Genomic DNA, 18,369 nt, shown 5'->3' with positions numbered 1-18,369 from the left:
AATATCTTTTTAGAGTTTTTGTTTTCAAGGGAAAATTTTTTTTTAACACGGACGTAGCGTTTTTTCATTATAAATACATAACGTACATGTAAACTGAATTAATTTTTCATTCAAATCAATACCAATTTTATATTTGATATTGACACCAAATTTATTTCAACATTGAAACGTTTTAATGATAAGTTCATGCTTTGGATGAGTTTATGCTCATAATTTAGTGAGTGGATTTTAATGTAGAAAAAAAAATCTGTTCGTTTAAACGCTTGTGAAATTGATTTTCATAATTAGGCAAAAATTTTGTACAAAAATAATTCAATGAAGTAATTAACCAACTTTCTAAGCGTGTCATCACATTTTTGGTAAACACGTAGATGTAACTTAAGTCATTTATTTATTTATTGCTTGATTATTTTAAAAATTGATTTTCACAGTGACTTGATTTTGTGATATCAAATAATTATAGTTTCATTCCAGAGAAACAAAGCAGCCATGCACTTAGTTTATTTTCTTTTTGACAGAGAAAATTCTTTAAAAAATCTATACAAAAATTTTTGAATTATGTTTTAATAAACATTGGTGTGTTCATTTTTAAGACATACAAACTTACATAAATATGTAACCTATTTTATAAAAAAAAAAAAAGGAAACAAACAAAGAAACAAGAAATTGAAGAAAAAAAGTATTAAAAGGGAAAGAGAGGTGTACGAAAATATGTAACATGCATGTTACGAAAAAGATAATAATGAGAGCAGCGAATAAAATATCTTTCAAGGGCAATGCGTGGGACCCGTTCCGGTTTTGGTTAACATGAGTTAGGTAAGAACCTGTGGTCGGCATTCAACCCGCCCACTATTAAGCATTGGTAACATGGTATGTTTTCCCAAAACTCTAAAAAAATGTCAAGGCGGCTGTTGTCATAAAAGTAAAAAAAAAAAAAAAAAAAAATCTTAAAAAATCAAACGTATCGTATAGAGAAGAGATTTATTTATTTCATTTTTGTTAGTTTATAATTTAGATGGGAGGGATAGGTAAGGGGAAAAAGTAAGATATCTAATGTTTTTATAAGAAAAATAACATTAATTTTATTGTCTTTCGCGCCATTAATGGGAGATAAAATGCTATTGGATACATAATATACCACCGTTCTGAGGTCTTGTGTGCGTTTATATGATATATTCTCCTAAATATAGGCCTTCATCGAAATGAATGGTGAGAAATCATGATTGTTTTGCAGCAAAGCAGTCAAGATAAAATCCTGTCAGAGAATTTCTTTTTAATTTATAGCGATCCACAAAACACGCTTCGCACAAAACGGTATAAGCTAACGCTGCCAAAATCAATCAATACATTCTGATAACTACGTTGATTTAACAATATATTCTTTATATACATTTAAAAAAAAGTAGCAATAGTATTTAATTTATTTTCTTTCGTTTAAATATATTATTATAAATCATAAGTAAATAAATTAAATGTTTTCCATGGCCTATAAATGACAAACTCCACTCATTAGAACCCTAACACATATGACAAAAATTATCAGTATTCTAATCCCTTATTAAATTTCACACGATAGTCACAAAGGTGCTTACTAAATTTTGAAGTTTAAATCCAGTTTTAATAAAATAAGCAAGCAATAATTGAATGTTGCCGCTTTGTGATCGAAGACCATGATGTGGAAAATGCCGAACATTCTCTTCAGTAGGTTAAGCGATGCATCGAGAACGAAAAAGATCGCCTACGTTTTGTCGCACGCCTACAAAGGCGATTGCCCTTTTTCAATATGAAATAAAATTAAACCATACATTGAAGGAATAAGAAATAACAGAAAAAAAAACTGACGAAAATTCCGGTCTTTTAAGGCGTGGTGCAAGTAAACATGGTGATGTTTGACTCTACCCACGTTTTGAGTGGGGTGACGTAAAGTTTGTGGACTTTTAAGAGATATAGATTAACGACATGTTGAAGAAACATAATATGAGTAGGAAGAATCATGAGTAGTAATGTATGCATGCAAATACAACACACAGAATAAGACTAAAGATTATTTTTTAAATATGCGGGGGAAATATTCCTCTCGATATAATATTATAAGTTAGGGGTAGAATTAGAAAACATGTGTCTAGTAAAGATCATAGTTAGACTAGACAAATAATATTGCCTAGTTGGAAGGCATGGATTTTATATCATTCCGTTAATCAGAATCTGAAAAACAATTGGGAAAATTTTTAATGACAAAAAAAAAGTTTAACAGTCATATAAATATAGTAAAAATTATATAGAACGAAGAATAATATTTCAACAGAATATACCTCAAAACTGCTTTTATACGAAATGGTTTATGTAATTATTGTAAATTTTTATTACCCGTTCCCTGGTTATAATATGAAAGACTTAAAGTCACTTAACTCAGGGGGAATGGATTAAAAAATTTTCATGTAATAAACAGTTTGATTTTTTATCCATACACTATACAAATGCTTCGTTCTGCTAATTTTTATTCTTCAAAATTCATAACTAAATAATAATTTAAGTTTTTATTATTACATTAAATTAATATACTAAGCCGAAAAAAAACTCTGGAAAATTAGAACTCGTGACCTTAAAAAAGGTTATAAAATGAATGTGTAAATTTTCAACTCCACATTATATTTAATTCCTTAAAATTAAAATTGTGTATAAAAAATATTACCAAATATTACATTCATTTATTGCGCAAAAAGTTTTTTTGGTTAAACAATATTTACAATTATAATAAATATCGGGTATCGAAATCCGATTGGGCCAACAACGGTAATTAAAAAAAGAAAAAAAGAAATGAATTTCCAAAAAACAATAAAGCCTACAATTATTAAAACGCTCAATAGTTATATTTAAATTAATGAAAATAGGAAGACGTTAAAAAAAAAGTAAAATCACTTTTTATTTTGTAAAATAGATGGTAAGCAATAATCAAATTTTCATTGTATGTAATGATAGCTTTCAAAGAGTTTCTGTGGAACTAGAACCTATTATTAAAATTCAAAACCTAGAGCTAAACCCTTTTCTTGTTATTTTTATTTATTTATTATTTCACGAGAAATGACTTTTAAATTATAATGCAATATAATGATTGAATTTGATACATTAAATTTTAGATTAGATATACAATCACGAACGATCAAGTTTTGATAAAATTGTGTGTGGTACTTGCGTAAATTGAGATAGTATGGTAATTTTTTAGGTGCTTAGGACATAATTCTATCGCATGACACGAATATTGTGTTATACATTATGCATCCATTAGGCTAATGTTATTGGGGAGGGGGTACACAAACATTAAAAATATGCAAATGACATTTTGGATTTTTAGCCTATCTCTTGCATCGCATTCGATTTGGAGGTTAATTTTTTTTCTGTTACTTTATCCTTATTTATAACAAATATTTCAAATATTTGAAGATTGACATTTAATTGCAATGCACAAGATTGTCCAACTAATGTATACTACATGTAATTATGAATTTGTTAAGTTTAATAAAAATGGATAGCTCTTTCGTTGAGAAATCAATAAATACTTTTTGATCAAGCAGATTTTAAACAATAAAATAATTTATTAAAAAAAATATGCCAAGATAATTTATAGGAAAAATAGAATCATCACATCTACAGCATACGTTGCATAAAAAGGCGTACTTATTAATTTAAAACATTTGATGTTTTCAAAGCCACAGAAAAAACATCAAATTGGTACATTTAAATTTCTTGAAAATAAGACTTTAGGTGTTCCTACATTTAGATAATTCATACGATAACATTTACAAATAATTAGTTATTTTCATTATTTGCATAATAAGTTCAACATTTATGGAAATAACCAGAAGTAAACATAAAGTATTTTAAAGTAAGCATTACCGAAACTGGCTAGTAAATAATATAATAAAAAGTGAATCACTTTTTGCTCTGTTAAATAGATATAAATCACTAATAATCTTATGCAATGATAGATTTCGAAGAGATTCTGTGGATCTAGAACTTATTATTAAACTTTAAAGCCTATAGTCCAACCCTTTTCTTGTAATTTTTATTTATCATTATTTTTTGTGAAATCACTTTTAAATTATAATGCAACCCCATAAGACCAGACAAAGGGCTTGCAATCTATACGCCCATTTGATAATAAAGGTCTGATAAGAATATCTTGGGGAGAAAAATATCTATAAAATTTCTATATAACTTGAGCGCTTTATGAAAGACCCAAAATAAATTTATTGGGAAATTCGTATTTATATGAACTGCTGAAAAGGGACAATGGAAGGAAAAAAAATAAATTATAATGAAAATCAAAACCGGTTTGAATCTCTTTTAATACACTTGAAAATATTAGAAGAAATACGCAGAATACAATCAGAAAAGTAATGAAATTTAAATCAAATAAAAGTATTAAAAAAAGATTAATCTTGCAATCAGTGATATTGATGCTATCAAATCTATTTGTTGCGTTTCAAGTCAAGGAAATTGCACACGGCAGCGATGTTAGGAAGAAACTGCGTTTATCATTATTAGACAAGAGTAGTGCATTTTTAATGACCTATTGTTCTTTATTTTAAGGATATAGTTGAAATAAACTGTTATAAAATTAACTACACGTGACTGATTGGTAATATTTTTCAAGTTATTATTTACTATTTGGAATTTCAGCAAAATTTTTTCGAATTGGGGAGGGGGAAGAGAGCAAGACAGTGAAAGAGGACATTTTGAAAAAATCTTTTCAAATTTGAAAACTCTTCAATCCAATATTAGACTTCAAAAATAAATATTATAAAATTCAGATATTCTTAGACAAACGCGAATAAAATTCCGAGTTTTTAAGGATTCATTAAAAGCGAGTAATTAAATTAATGCATGTCTATTTTTTAATAATGTTGATGCTATCAACATTATAAATGCTACACTTTCCCTCTTCAAACATACTCTTCATCATTTTTCATCCTTCATTTTCATTCAAGCTCTTATTTACACATTCCATTGCTTACGCCTCGTGGCGCCATCTATTGACAATAAAGATATTTACACTCAGTTGCTATTTGAGGAGACCCAATAAGAAATAAATCTTGGTTCTGACTCAGAGCATCGATTAATTCTTAATCAAATCATCTGAGCAAAATTTTGAGAATTAAAAATTTGTTATTTTTTCCAGTTTCATCAAAGCAAATAGTATTTATTAGAAATAAATCTCATTTTCAAGAGGGAAAAAAAGTAAAATATTTTATCAACTTGACACTATATCTTTTCAACTATTTTGTTTAACAGGATAAAGGGATATTTGTAAAGTTTTAAATATGAATAAAAAATAATCTATGAATAAAAAATAATTTGATTCGCAATACTTTTGGTAAGATTGGGGGAATATGTTGAAGATATAAACAGCTAGTATTATTGCATTTCAACATATTATGTAAATACATTCAACATTCAAGGATGTACATTAAACATATTTCTCCCGTTGTCAGCAAAAATAAACGAATTTATGCAAATTATTGATATTTTTTCTGTTGAATATCTTTATAAGTATCAAATAATAAAGTAAAACTCTTTTAATATATTATCATAAAACGCATTTGGTTTTCTTTTGACACTCTTTTTCTTTCTATTGTTATAACCGGTATTGCCGACCCAAAATTCAGTTTACGACTATCAATATTCAACTCCGTAGCCTTGTAATTTTGTACTAAAATACTGAAGACAAAGGGAACTTCTGGATCAAGCAGTGGGATAGCCTTCGTGGGGAACTTTTTTGATGGAACAGCATTTCTTTACATGGAGAGGAAATACACGAAAACCTCTACGTATAGCATGAGAGTGAGGGGATCAGTCACTGAGGATATTTTACATTATTACTGGGGTTAGTGAGAACCGGGAGCAGAATTAATTTCAATCAGCCACCGCTAGTATTCGAACATGCGTCACCTTATTGAGAGGTGAACTTTTGTCACTATTAATGTAAGTAACAATAATTTTATGTAATAATAATAACTGTAAAATATTTTCTTGAAAATTACACACTGCAATCCGGCAAATTTAATTATTTTACAAAAATCTGCGGTTGAAGCCCGATCAAATAATACGCTCAGTTAATCTCAATAACACTGCAGGCTTATAATGTTCAAACGTATCTAAGAAGACTGAAACTTAAGGAAGGGAGAAAAAAAACATGAACGTCTCCAGCATCTGATTTAAGAGGGGAGACAAAATTAAGATACAGTTTCAAAAACTCTCAAAATTTTTAAATTTAATACAAAAATTGAAAAAAAATTCATCTAAAAAGTTATTAATTTTTAAAATTTTTAGCTTGTCTTTAACGTAACAAAATTTATATCAATGGTGATTTATAAAAATTGATTTTTGACGATTGGGGGGGGGGAGGATTATATAGTTAAAAGCAATGCACGTACACTATCAGGAAAAATAATACATATTTTTATTATTATTTACTTCTTAATTTGTAACAGGGGAAACAAACCCAATTTTCAATATTTTGAAACCCACACTTTTTACCTACGTATTTCAATGCACCCAAAGACCTCATATTAGAGATTATGAAACACCCACATGTTGACAACGATAACACACTTTCAAGGGAGATAATAAGTGGGTCACTTTATATGAAAGGTTCTTCTTTTTTGCGCGAGCCTTTATTTTCTAATTACCCGAAATGAAGAGAATTTGTAAAAAATCCTATTAAGGGTGTTATCAAGGCGTTGACACATTGAGTCGAGCATTTTTATTGTCATAAAAGTCAACTCCTGTTCACATAAAGGCTTTAGTATATTACTAAAAGGGTGTTTTCTCACAAAGAATAAAAAAAGTATCATTTGGATTGAACAGAACCATGAAAGATGATCATTTTTTAAACTTTGTTTGAATTATAGTCATTTTTAAAAACTAATTACAAATTAACATTCTGATAAATTAAAATACACTACCACTCACTGATTTCAATCCACCCAATCCTTTTTCAGTTTTTCCAAGAAATATACAAAGCAATTTACTCGCGCATCCATAATCTGTTGCATAGTTTAAGATTTTGGTCTTGGAATCTCCTTTCAATCAAAGTAATCCTTATTAAAAGTGACCACCGTCCTTTCGTATTTAACATATTCTATTCTTGAGTGGGTCCAAAATGTCGCCGCATCTCCCATGATTTCGATAAAAATGTTGAAAAAATTTAAAAAATAAAAAAGGTGGGCTAAAACAAAATTAGCAAGCGGTACAGTAAGTATATGTATCATACATATTTATCTTCGATCAAAAATGTGGGGAGAAATATTTTCAAAGGAAAAATCTCTTTGAAATTGAATTTGCCAATATACAGCCATCTTTTAGCTATATTCTTCCACTTTTCCGTACCAAATCTAATAGAAATTTCATTAAAAAGAATTTATAAATAGCGCCTACTTTTGAAGCTTCCTTTGCTATTCATTACGAATAAAAATTATAAAATGTGTCATTATAATGTAATTCAAATAGCAATACCTAGCACATGGAAGCCTTATGATGAAACTATAACAAGTAGAAAATAGAGACCCATACGTGCTTGTATTACGATATAATAAATGAATCTGGAAATTTCACAATCCCTGTTCAGTTAATCCTTAATTATATATTACAATCTTCAGACATGATTAACCAAATCATAACTTTTATTAGTGTTTTCTTAAATGTCAAAAATATCTTTAAAAAAATTATTTCATCTTAAGGGCGCACTAGATCTGGTCATGGAATGCTTAATTTGCGGCCCCTCAAAGTGCAAAAAAAAAAAAAAATTACATTGTATATATATATATAAGCGTAAGTTACATAAACGTCTTTCTTTTGCGAGGTGAGGTTTTGAATGTCGAGGTAAGTTCAAGGATTATATAGAAGAAAAAAAATTCACATTTTGTTAAGAAAAAATTTCAGTAACCAAAGCATGCTTCAAACGAATGTATTACAGTTCAATGATTTATTTAAAAAAAAAATTACGATGTAAATAATTAGTAAACGATAAAAAATATTTAAAAAATTTCATAACCTGCTACCATTTAATTTTCTTAAAGAAGACGAAGAGCGCAAAACTTTTCATATTTTTTCACTAGAAAATATTATATCGATACTTCATATAATTTACTTAAATTTAAATTAGGACAGTTTGTTATTGTTCTTAATACACAAACGCAGTTATTAACTGATGGATTATCAATTAGTATAAAGACTGAATTTCTTGCGGCCACCATAAGGCAAACCTTCTCCAAAATAAATAAACAATAAATAGTGCAGTCCTGTCTAGTCCGTAAAGCATTTTCAACTCTCACCTATCAACTAATTTAAATTTTCATCACACATCTGAAAATCTTTGTGTCACTACATGCATCCATTTGAATATGAGGACAAAGAGGTCACGGAACAGAGTATAAATACAAGAGACTTTTGTTTTGAGACGAAACAACGGTGATAGAACACGGATGGAACAAGACATGTAATTTCAGTCGACATGCAACAAATGGCAGGAAATGCACGAAATATGCAACACAACTTTTTGACAGTCATTCAACAGTAGATGAAAAATAGGAGTCATAAACCATCTTCTCTCTAACACTCCTACAGAGAAATCATTCACAGAGACAAATTAAGAAACGGCTTTAGCTCTGCTTATTTTCACAAGAGAAATTTAAACTGAGTGATTGAAACGTGCATCAAAAAATATAAATTTCGCTTGGGATATGATTATAAATTTTTAAAAAACATAGTAAAAAATTTTACGAAATGAAAGGGAAAGTGTTGCCAGGTTTTCATCCTATTGAGTAGAATATTTCAAAGATGCCTCTACAAGCCTGATTCTTTATGAATTATAATTGTTTAGAAAATAATACCTATATATATATTATTTGAAACAAAAAGTTCTAAATAATAAACAATCAAATAAAATTGCATTATTTTACTTCACATCTTGCTATAAATTTAGATAATGTATAATACAAAACAGTTATTTGTCGAAAACTTTGTATTCGTTTTAGCTTTAATATGGGTTTGTGTTTGTATGAATATGTATTTCTGATTAAAGTGAGCAACATCAACATACTTTTCGGTGTAAAATTTATTTTAGAGAGATAAGTGGCTTGACATTTAAAAAGTAATTTTAAAATGATATTTGGAGAACTTTGTTAAAAAAAACAGGCTACTATTTTAGTCACCTGTCAATTAAATAACAAAGTTAATTTATTTTACCGAGTCTTTATCGAAGTGTTTTTGGAGTGAAAGCAACAAACATCCTAGAAAATCTCTTTTGCATACGAATATGTGAAGCGAACACAATAACTAGAGTAGTTTAAATTAAGTGGTTAAGAGAGATTTATGGATTTCGTTCACTAGAAACACACGAACAAGAAATGAAGGCAAGATATAAATCTATTGTCAACGTTACAGTTACATTTATTTTAATTCGCTATAATGTTTCTTAGAACCTTCCTTCTCTCAGCTCTTCATTTACCAAAGCTAACAGATACAGCAAATTATACATTTCTTCTTTTTTTTATTCTCAAGTGTATTTTGATCAGCCATATTTCTTATTAAAAATATCGCTTTAAATAACTTATAATTTTACTCATTTTCAAAGAGACAAAAATTATTTCATCCATCATTTCTAAATCCTAAAAATTTATGAATTTATGGAAATTCATTTCTATTAACGTGCGATTTTGGAGTACATTTTTCAAAATAGGCTTCATTATTAATTTTAAACTGAAGTTAAATTAAGAAAACTGAACTAATGTTTTAGTGAATAGTGCTAAAAATTATTTGAAATTTTACATAGAGTAATATCATTAAATAAAATATTAAGAACAATTAAAAATGTTTTTTTTTTTTTTTTTTGAATAAAAATAGAAAGCAGCCAAGAGAATTTAATTCTGAACCTCGAAAAAATATATTCTTTGCAAATAAAAAGAAGAAGAAAAATGGGTTTGTTAAGAAATATGTAAAATAAATAAATACCTGAAAGTGAAGGATTATTGTCCATATAAGTCCTAATGTTAATTTTGGATTTCCATCAACAATATCTTCTGCTCTAATATTAACAAGCTTTATCTGAAGGGAAACATATTGATTACAAATTTAATCAAAATACACAATAATTAAATTTGCACGAATTGTATTTTAAATGTTATCATTTAAAAATCAATACTATTTATTTTAATAACGGGAAAATGTAGATAGTTTTAGAAATCATACTTAGGAATATTTGTTAAGTTATAAATCTCCGAGAACAAAAAAAAAAAAAAAAAAAAAAAAAAAGATAATCCGTTAATCCTTACAACACTTAAAAAAAAATTATGAGAAGATTAGAAATTAATTCAATAAAAATTAAATCACAGATAAATCCAGAAAAACCACATTTAAAAACCAATCCATTTACTTATTTTTGTAAAGACAAAAAAATATAGAAGTTTTTAGTGCTTGCACCGAAAAATATTTACAAAATTATAAGAGCTGTTCTCAAAACGTGGATGTAGTACAACACAGAACTAAAGTTCAAGCTTTTTCAACAATTTAATTTAAATTCAATACACTGTAAAAATTGTCAAGTAAATTTATAATTCTCTCTAGTGACAGGAATCAACATAAATAATAACAAAAATTTTCTTCAAATACCTTAAAATGTTAATTTTTCATTAAAATGATCATTCACGCTGTTAACTGAACCAATGTAATAACAAATATTTAAGAAGTAATCAAATGCTTTAAAATACAATGAGAGAATAAAATTTCACTCCGATAATTTTCATTAGATGACACAATTCTAAGTTTAAGCTTGCTGTTTTAAAGCTTTATGTTCAGAAAAAGTAATTGAGTATTCTTTTTTGCACCTCCAAATGTAAAGAGAGCTTTTCTTTTAACGGAAAATATATTAAGTATTTTAAACTTCATTAAAATCATTTGCGCAGTTGCGTCCGTTACAAAATGTTTTAAATTAATATTTGTGACCCGTAATTAGGACAAAATTATTACAAAATTTAGCATAAGAAGCAAAACTTAAGCAAAATTCTAACATATATCTATGTCATCAAAGAACACTTTTTTTCACTCGCTTTTGTGCATTATAATGAAGCTGTGCAATCAAAATTAAGATCCTTTTCTAACAAGCACTCAGATTCCGACAGGAGCGATGACAATGTAAGTTTCAATAGTTCTCCAGACAGTTCGAAGCAAAATGTAATGCGATATTCCTTCGAAAGAAAACGTACCGTTAGTCAACATTTCGATCACTTTCAGACTAGCTAGAGCACGCACAATTTCCGTGATGGATTTCAATAATTTCCTCATTATAAATAGAATTGACTGCGCTATTATAACCAAAGGTCACTGATTACGAAGACATTCCGACTAGCTTTTAAATCTCTCTAATTATAATAGCGACGAAAGTAATCGAATCGAATTAACAAATACTGTTTTGAGAAAGCACCATCTTAAATGTGTATCTCATTCATATGTGGGCTGTCGTCCTTCATCAAGTATTTTTATGAGTGTATAAAAAATACATTAAACCCCTTATTTGTCACGTATTTTTAATTTTACAAGCATTTCAATTTACAAATAAATGAAAAAATTGAGTTAATACATACATTTTGTATTAACATGTTAATAGAGGGATGCACAGCTTGTGGCTTGCAAAAACTTCTGAACACGATAGAAATTTTTTTTTAAATAACAAAAATGTCGAAAATTTTGTATCTCACATTTAAATCATAATTTTTTGAGGAGCTCTATTTACATAGACTCTATTGTAAATCTATGTTTCTCGATCGGTTTTCGAGTCGTAATTGCTTCGGAAGTTTGAACGGTTTTTTTTAATTTAAAAAAATTAATTTAAAATTAAATTAATTTTTAAAAAAAATGCTTTTAATACGATACTAAGATACGTGAATTTCGAATTTGAGAAATCACTTTTTGTCTCGCTTCATTTTGTCGATTTCATCTTAAATCCAAGTGATTTTTCGATCCTTCTTTTTTTTGCCAGTTCGTTTACAAATTTTCACGCGTTTTTAAAATTGTGGTACATTTAATAATTTATATGTATCTTAATTGCTCACTTTTTGACCGTGTATTTACGCCTATTTCATCGTAAAACAAAATTTTCATTTATTAATTTATTTTTTATTTCTTCATACATTTTTTTAAAAGGTAGTTTTTGCTACGCTTTTCAACATGATCATTACGACACACGAGTTTCAAATTGTACGTTCAAATAATCACTTTTTGATACGCTTTGTTCGTACCTATTTCATAGTAAATCCAAGTTATTTTTCAACTATTTTTCGGCAGTGATTGCTTTACATTTTCAAGTGGCTTAAAATATTCAGAATTTTATTACGACACGCAATTTTAAATAACGCATTTAAATAATTACTTTTTGACCCGCTTTATTCGTGGTGATTTCATCGTAAATTAAGCGATTTTGTAGCAACTATTGTAATGTTTTTCCACGTGATTTTGACGATCCCGTTTTTTAGCAACTACGATTTATTACGTCAAGCGAGTTTTTAATCACGCATTGTCACTATACTTTTTGATGCAATTTTGTGTCGTATTTTGTCGTCAATCCAAATTATTCTTCCACCTTTTTTTTTAGCAGTTAGAGCCATGAATCCCGATATTTATACACAATGTCACTATACTTTTTGATGCAATTTTGTGTCGTATTTTGTCGTCAATCCAAATTATTCTTCCACCTTTTTTTTTAGCAGTTAGAGCCATGAATCCCGATATTTATACACAATGTAATTATAACATGAAGAATTCGAGAAGTGTTGAAAAACGTGAATTTTTAAGCTGCTCCTCACTGCTTGTGATTTTTTTTTTTTTTTTGGATTTTTTTTTTCAGGTAAAAAACGAAAAAGAAAAAGTCTCGTATTTAAAATTCATAAAACCTCTAATAATTCAAGAAATAGAAATAATATCTGAAGTATAATACCAAATATATATGGAATCTTATTTTGTACCATAATATTTTAATTTTAATCTTTGGTTTTTGTTTAAACCCTATAAATTTTCCTCAATTAAAAATTTAAATTGAATTTATATTACTCATCAAAATATGTATTTACTGATTTATTTTTTTATACTTTCATTCTGTGAAGATTAACATTTTTTCTTTTTTTTTTTTTAAATTATTATATTATTTTGAAAAGATCAGTTTTTGATAACAAGGTATTATATTTTATTTTGACATAAGATATTTTTTTAAAAGAAAGTATGAGTTTTTTCATTTTTGAATGAATTTTTATAATTAAAAGTATTTTTAAAAATGAAAAGTATTTAATTTTCTAAAAATATTACTGACTAACTTCAGGTTTACTGATAAAAAATAAGTGCTTCAAATAAAAATTTCGTTATTTGCCGTCATCGTGTCTAAATAAGCGCGCTGTGCAAGTGGTTCTTTCATTCAAAAAAGTTATGCATTCTTATGTTAACACACAAATAATTTTTAAAATAAAAAGCAGTTAGCATATAAGAATAAAAAGAGACGAACCTTTCTATATCTGAGGAAATCTAATGCTATCTGTACATTTTGGAGTTTATGGAATCGCAGAACTCCTTTCTCTCGAGGCTGAAATACAACACAAAAAAAAAATTTGATTCATAAACGATATTAAAAGAATAATAATTTAAGAAGAAAGTTCCTTTTTAAATAATAAAATAATTCACTGATTGCACCCACTTTTCTATAAAGAAAAAATATTCACTATAAAGCAATATACTAAATGGTTGTAAAAGAGAAATCGAATTCAATTAAATTACCCTATTAAGTACCAAAGCTCATTTCAGGATCACGTTCTTTTTTCTTATTTTTCAAAACTTAATTTTTAGAATTTATTTTGAAAGAGCAAGAAATATGGATGCGATATCTTTCTTTGACCCATTCACTGCTAAATTGCAGGTCTTAAATAAAAATAAATGAATGAGAATTAATTTTACTCGTATCATTCAAATAAGAAATATTTTTTACTTCTCTTAAATTCAGTTATTTATCCCAAAAGAAAATGATTTTAAAACAAAACACTCACCAGTTTTTCATTTGAAAGTACTTCAAGGAGAGATATAAGGTTAAGTCCATCTCTAAGGTCATCAAAGAGATCAAATATTTCTCTATTAGCCTAGAATACAATGACGAGAATTAAAATGAAACTCTTTCTAATAACACATATTGACGCTGAAAGAGGAAAGCAAAACATAGTTAACATAAACAATCAAACATAAGCTAACATAAAGTGACCACACGTCCCAATTTTGGCGGGACAGTCCCGCTTTTTGGTGGACTGTCCCGCGTCCTGCCGATTTTTAAAACTGTCCCGCTTTTTAGAAAATATCTGCATTTCTTATTTTAAATGTACTGTAAAAATATATTACCTATTATTTATTAAGTATTATGGTGAATATGAAGGAAAAAAAACACATAAAATGCATGCAGAGTAAACTAAATTAGGCAATGTACCGAGTTATATTTTCTCGGTGGTGTTCGATCATTGTCGTTACGTCTCGGCTTAATTCAGGTAAATGCAGACAGTGCGGTTTGTTGTTTTCTATTTGACGTTCGGTTTGACTCATTACTTGATTGACGAAGATAGTGGTAGAGCAATAGTCGCCACAACGTAACGGTCAATAAGGTAAAATGGTCAATAAGGTAAAATTTAATACTCTTTCTTAGCTTTTGCAGCAATTTTTTTTATTTATTTCTGGTATTTACCCACAGAATAAAAGATTAGTAAAAAAAGAGAATGCAAATTTAATGAAGAGCTAAGCAGAGAATTTTCATTTATTAAAAAAAGCAAAATAGACTATATGGTACGGTGTGATAAATGCAATGCTGAATTTTTGGTCTCACATGGTGGGAAAAACGATATTACTAAACATCTAGCGACAAAGAGGCACAAAAGATTTTTGAATAATGCCGCTTCCTCGTCTGAAATGGAACAGTTTTTTCGCACTGCTAGTAGCTTTGGCAACACGGAAAAACAGCTAGCATTAGCGGAAGGGCCATTTGCTTTCCACACCATAAACCTTGATCTGAAAATCAAAGTTTCAGATCAATGGATTCTACATCGCAAATGATCAAAACATTATAAGACAAAAAATATGCACGTGCAAGGACAAAAACCGAAGCAATTATTTGTAATATTTTTTCCCCATATTCGTTTTCACAATTGCAGAAAGAATTAGAAAAATGCACATTTATATCCATGAATTCTGATGCTTCCAACCACAAAGATTTAAAATTATTTTCCACAATTGTTAGATTTTTTGATCCAGAAACAGGAATTAAATATAGAATATTAGATTTTGTTGATTGCCGAGTGTAACTTCACAAATAATTTTTGATTCAGTAAGTACTATTTTAAAAAAGAATAATTTGAACATATGAAATGTTACAGATGAAAAAATTAAATGTTGGTTATCTGCAAATGTGGAAACAGACAAAAAATGGACGGAGTTATTCCTTCATTTTGAACAGAATAATGTTATTCCTTATCAAAATATTTTGAAAATTGTAGAATTCGCGCTCTCCCTTCCAGGAACAAATGTAGCAACAGAACGTGTTTTTTCTAGTATCAATAAAATATGGACAACTGAAAAAACGCAGTTGAACATTAAAACTTTAAAAATCTATTTTAAGTGTAAAATATAATTTGATCAATTCATGTGAAATATTTCACGACATTTTAATAAATGATCCGAATCTATTGCTAAGCATTCACTCAGATCAAAAATATGACCGAGAAAGAAAATCATAATTTTTTTTAAATAAAAAAATTAATTTGATTAAAAATCATGATGTTCAAATTATTATTTTTACAAATATTTTTATAGTTACCAATAATTAATAGTAAATACATTTTTGTACAAGTATATGAATGTATACAAAGAAATATATATAACTAAATTGTAATTCTCATTTCATCCCATTTGTCCCGCTTTGTCTCAATGAAAATGTGGTCACTTTAAGCTAACAGCTACATTTAACCTATGCCAATGGAACTTAGTATATTGTTATACTGTAATCAAAATTTCATTCAAAAGGAAATAATAATAGCGCATGTAAAGTAAAACGCAAGTGGGCTATTCTTTCAATTTTTTGCTATGTATGATTTTTATCAATCAATCAATATATATATATATATATATATAATGTGAGTGTGAGAGAAAGTTGGTTCATCGAAGCGATTCAAAAATCATTACTATTTTTTAAAAAATTTTAACTTTCGGAACCCTAGTTACCTTTCCATGGAACCCCGGGGTTCCGAGAACACCACGGATCCGCTGGCCTATACATTAAAATAAATAACCAGAATCACGTTTTTGCGCACAATGACTAAAATTTCTTTAATGACCTCTGTAATCGATCTTTCTCAGAAAGATAAAAATTTAAAAGAAGAATAAAAAATACACCTCTTATTTATATGTATCAAAACAAATAGGGTAAATCTTGGCAAGCATTTATTCAGCAAAACAATTTATGAACATCTTGAACAATAATACTATATATCCTACACTGATTAACATAACAGATTCCAAGGCATTAATTAAACGATGATCCTTGAATGAATGTCAAGAATTACAATAGGCTCTATATCCATATTATCAGAGACAGAGTGAAGGGGGGGGGGACTGAAACGGAACTTGAGTGTAGCGAATGCCGAAACAATTAATGAGAAGAAGGGTACTCCTTAAAGATAGTAATCAGTGAAGCAAGCACATTGTAGAACGTGTTAATCACGAATAAGTTTCTTTTAAAAAAAGTATATATTAAAGTGTTTCCCTCTTTGATTTTATCACTGAAGATTGATGTTAATACGGGAACAAGGAGCTAATAAAAAATGTAGACCATACGTAAATAACTAGTTGGTTAAATAGCTATAATCTCACACAAGGTGTACGTAAAAGATGCATAAATGGAAATTTTTAACTTACGAAAATTTTTTCTTTCAAAAAATAAAACTGTATGCAGCTATTTAAATAAGTAAAAATTGTGTTTGGGTTGAATATTGGAAGGGTACTCAAATTACAAATGCTTCATCGAAATAAATTTTTTCACACAAATTTGTTTATATTATCAAACTCAAATTCTATATTATTAAAAAAAAGGATTTTTCCATGTAGATAATATAAATGTACTTCATTAAAGTGATAATTTAGATTGAAGATTTTAGTTCAAAAAAGATAAAAACGTTTCAAGTTATTCTTGTTTAGAAAGTAAATGATATCCAAAAAAGTTCAAATATTTAAAACGAAACAATTTTAAAATATCGTAAGCAATTTACGATTTTCATTTACACAAAATTCATCTGGAAAAAAAAAATTAAAGCAAAGAACTGAAGTTGTTTCAAAGAATCTTGAAAAGAAATCTTATTTTTTTAGGGTACTTTTTACATAATATTTTTAATTTTTAAAGCAGGAATAATTATACTTTATCAATTAAATTGATAATTTATAATATACCTGAACTTCTAAAAATTTTTATTTAATATTTTAAAAAGTTATTTTTGATCAGCATTTTCGGGATGTTAGTACAATACTCCTTGCAAATTGCTTATGGAGTAAATGTTTATTATAAGATGCTCATCAATGGATGGTATTGATTAAAAAAAATTATCTAGGTAATTTTTTTTAAAATAACATGTTTCATAAAAATTTAATGACTTAAATCGTAAATCCATATCATATTCTGATCATTATATAATTTAAAATACGTATTAAATTTCATGAGACTTTTCTGAAACATAATAAAAAAGCGAAATGAGAATATTTCTATTTTAAATTTAAAAACAAAATTAGTTTACCTATTAAATCGCAAAAAGAATACAAATTCGATGCAAAAAGTAAATATTTATCGTGGAGTAATAAACATTTTTTTACGAAAGTGAAAATAATAGTTCAGAGTAAATTCTCAGAAATATATTTTTTTCATAACTTTTATTCAATTTTTGGAAACTTAATGAGCCATGCCCCTCAATTGAAATTAATAAGTAAGTACTTTTACGTTTCTATTTCAGTAAAGATTGAAATCTTATGTCCCTGTTACGTGACGCTAAATTGTCCGAAAATTTTTTTAAGTCAAAGGTCTCCACTGAAAAATTCACTGACTTAAAAGCATCACCCATTGCGGCCCTATTTCAATTGCTGAACATTGATATAATTTCATTTTGGTATCACTTTAATAAAAAGTTTTATTAACCAGAAAGAACACAATAACCTTCAATAACGGAACGACAATAGAGATGCCCAAGCCAGAAACCGAACTGCATCACTGAGTGAAATAAATCAATCAATTGCCATTTGCACCATATCTATTAGACG

General features: G+C 27.8%; 1 protein-coding gene across 6 annotated transcripts in view; it reads right to left on the bottom strand.

Annotated features, from left to right (window-relative positions):
• The window catches only part of shot (dystonin-like protein short stop), a 245,124-nt gene that overhangs the window by 107,970 nt on the left and 118,785 nt on the right, over positions 1–18,369 (bottom strand). For all 6 annotated transcript variants that reach the window (XM_016051216.4, XM_071180282.2, XM_043046522.3 and 3 more), the window contains exons 3-5: positions 14,082–14,171; positions 13,547–13,624; positions 10,012–10,104 (exon numbers count right to left, since the gene is read on the bottom strand). In XM_016051216.4, coding sequence (XP_015906702.3) covers positions 10,012–10,104; positions 13,547–13,624; positions 14,082–14,171 — 261 coding nt within the window. The remainder of the gene's footprint in view (positions 1–10,011; positions 10,105–13,546; positions 13,625–14,081; positions 14,172–18,369) is intronic.

This window comes from Parasteatoda tepidariorum, chromosome 1, assembly GCF_982258835.1.
Source record: "Parasteatoda tepidariorum strain Cologne lab strain chromosome 1, Ptep-v5.0, whole genome shotgun sequence".
Taxonomy (NCBI): Eukaryota; Metazoa; Arthropoda; class Arachnida; order Araneae; family Theridiidae; genus Parasteatoda; species Parasteatoda tepidariorum.
This window is presented reverse-complemented; position numbering and strand designations above follow the sequence as displayed.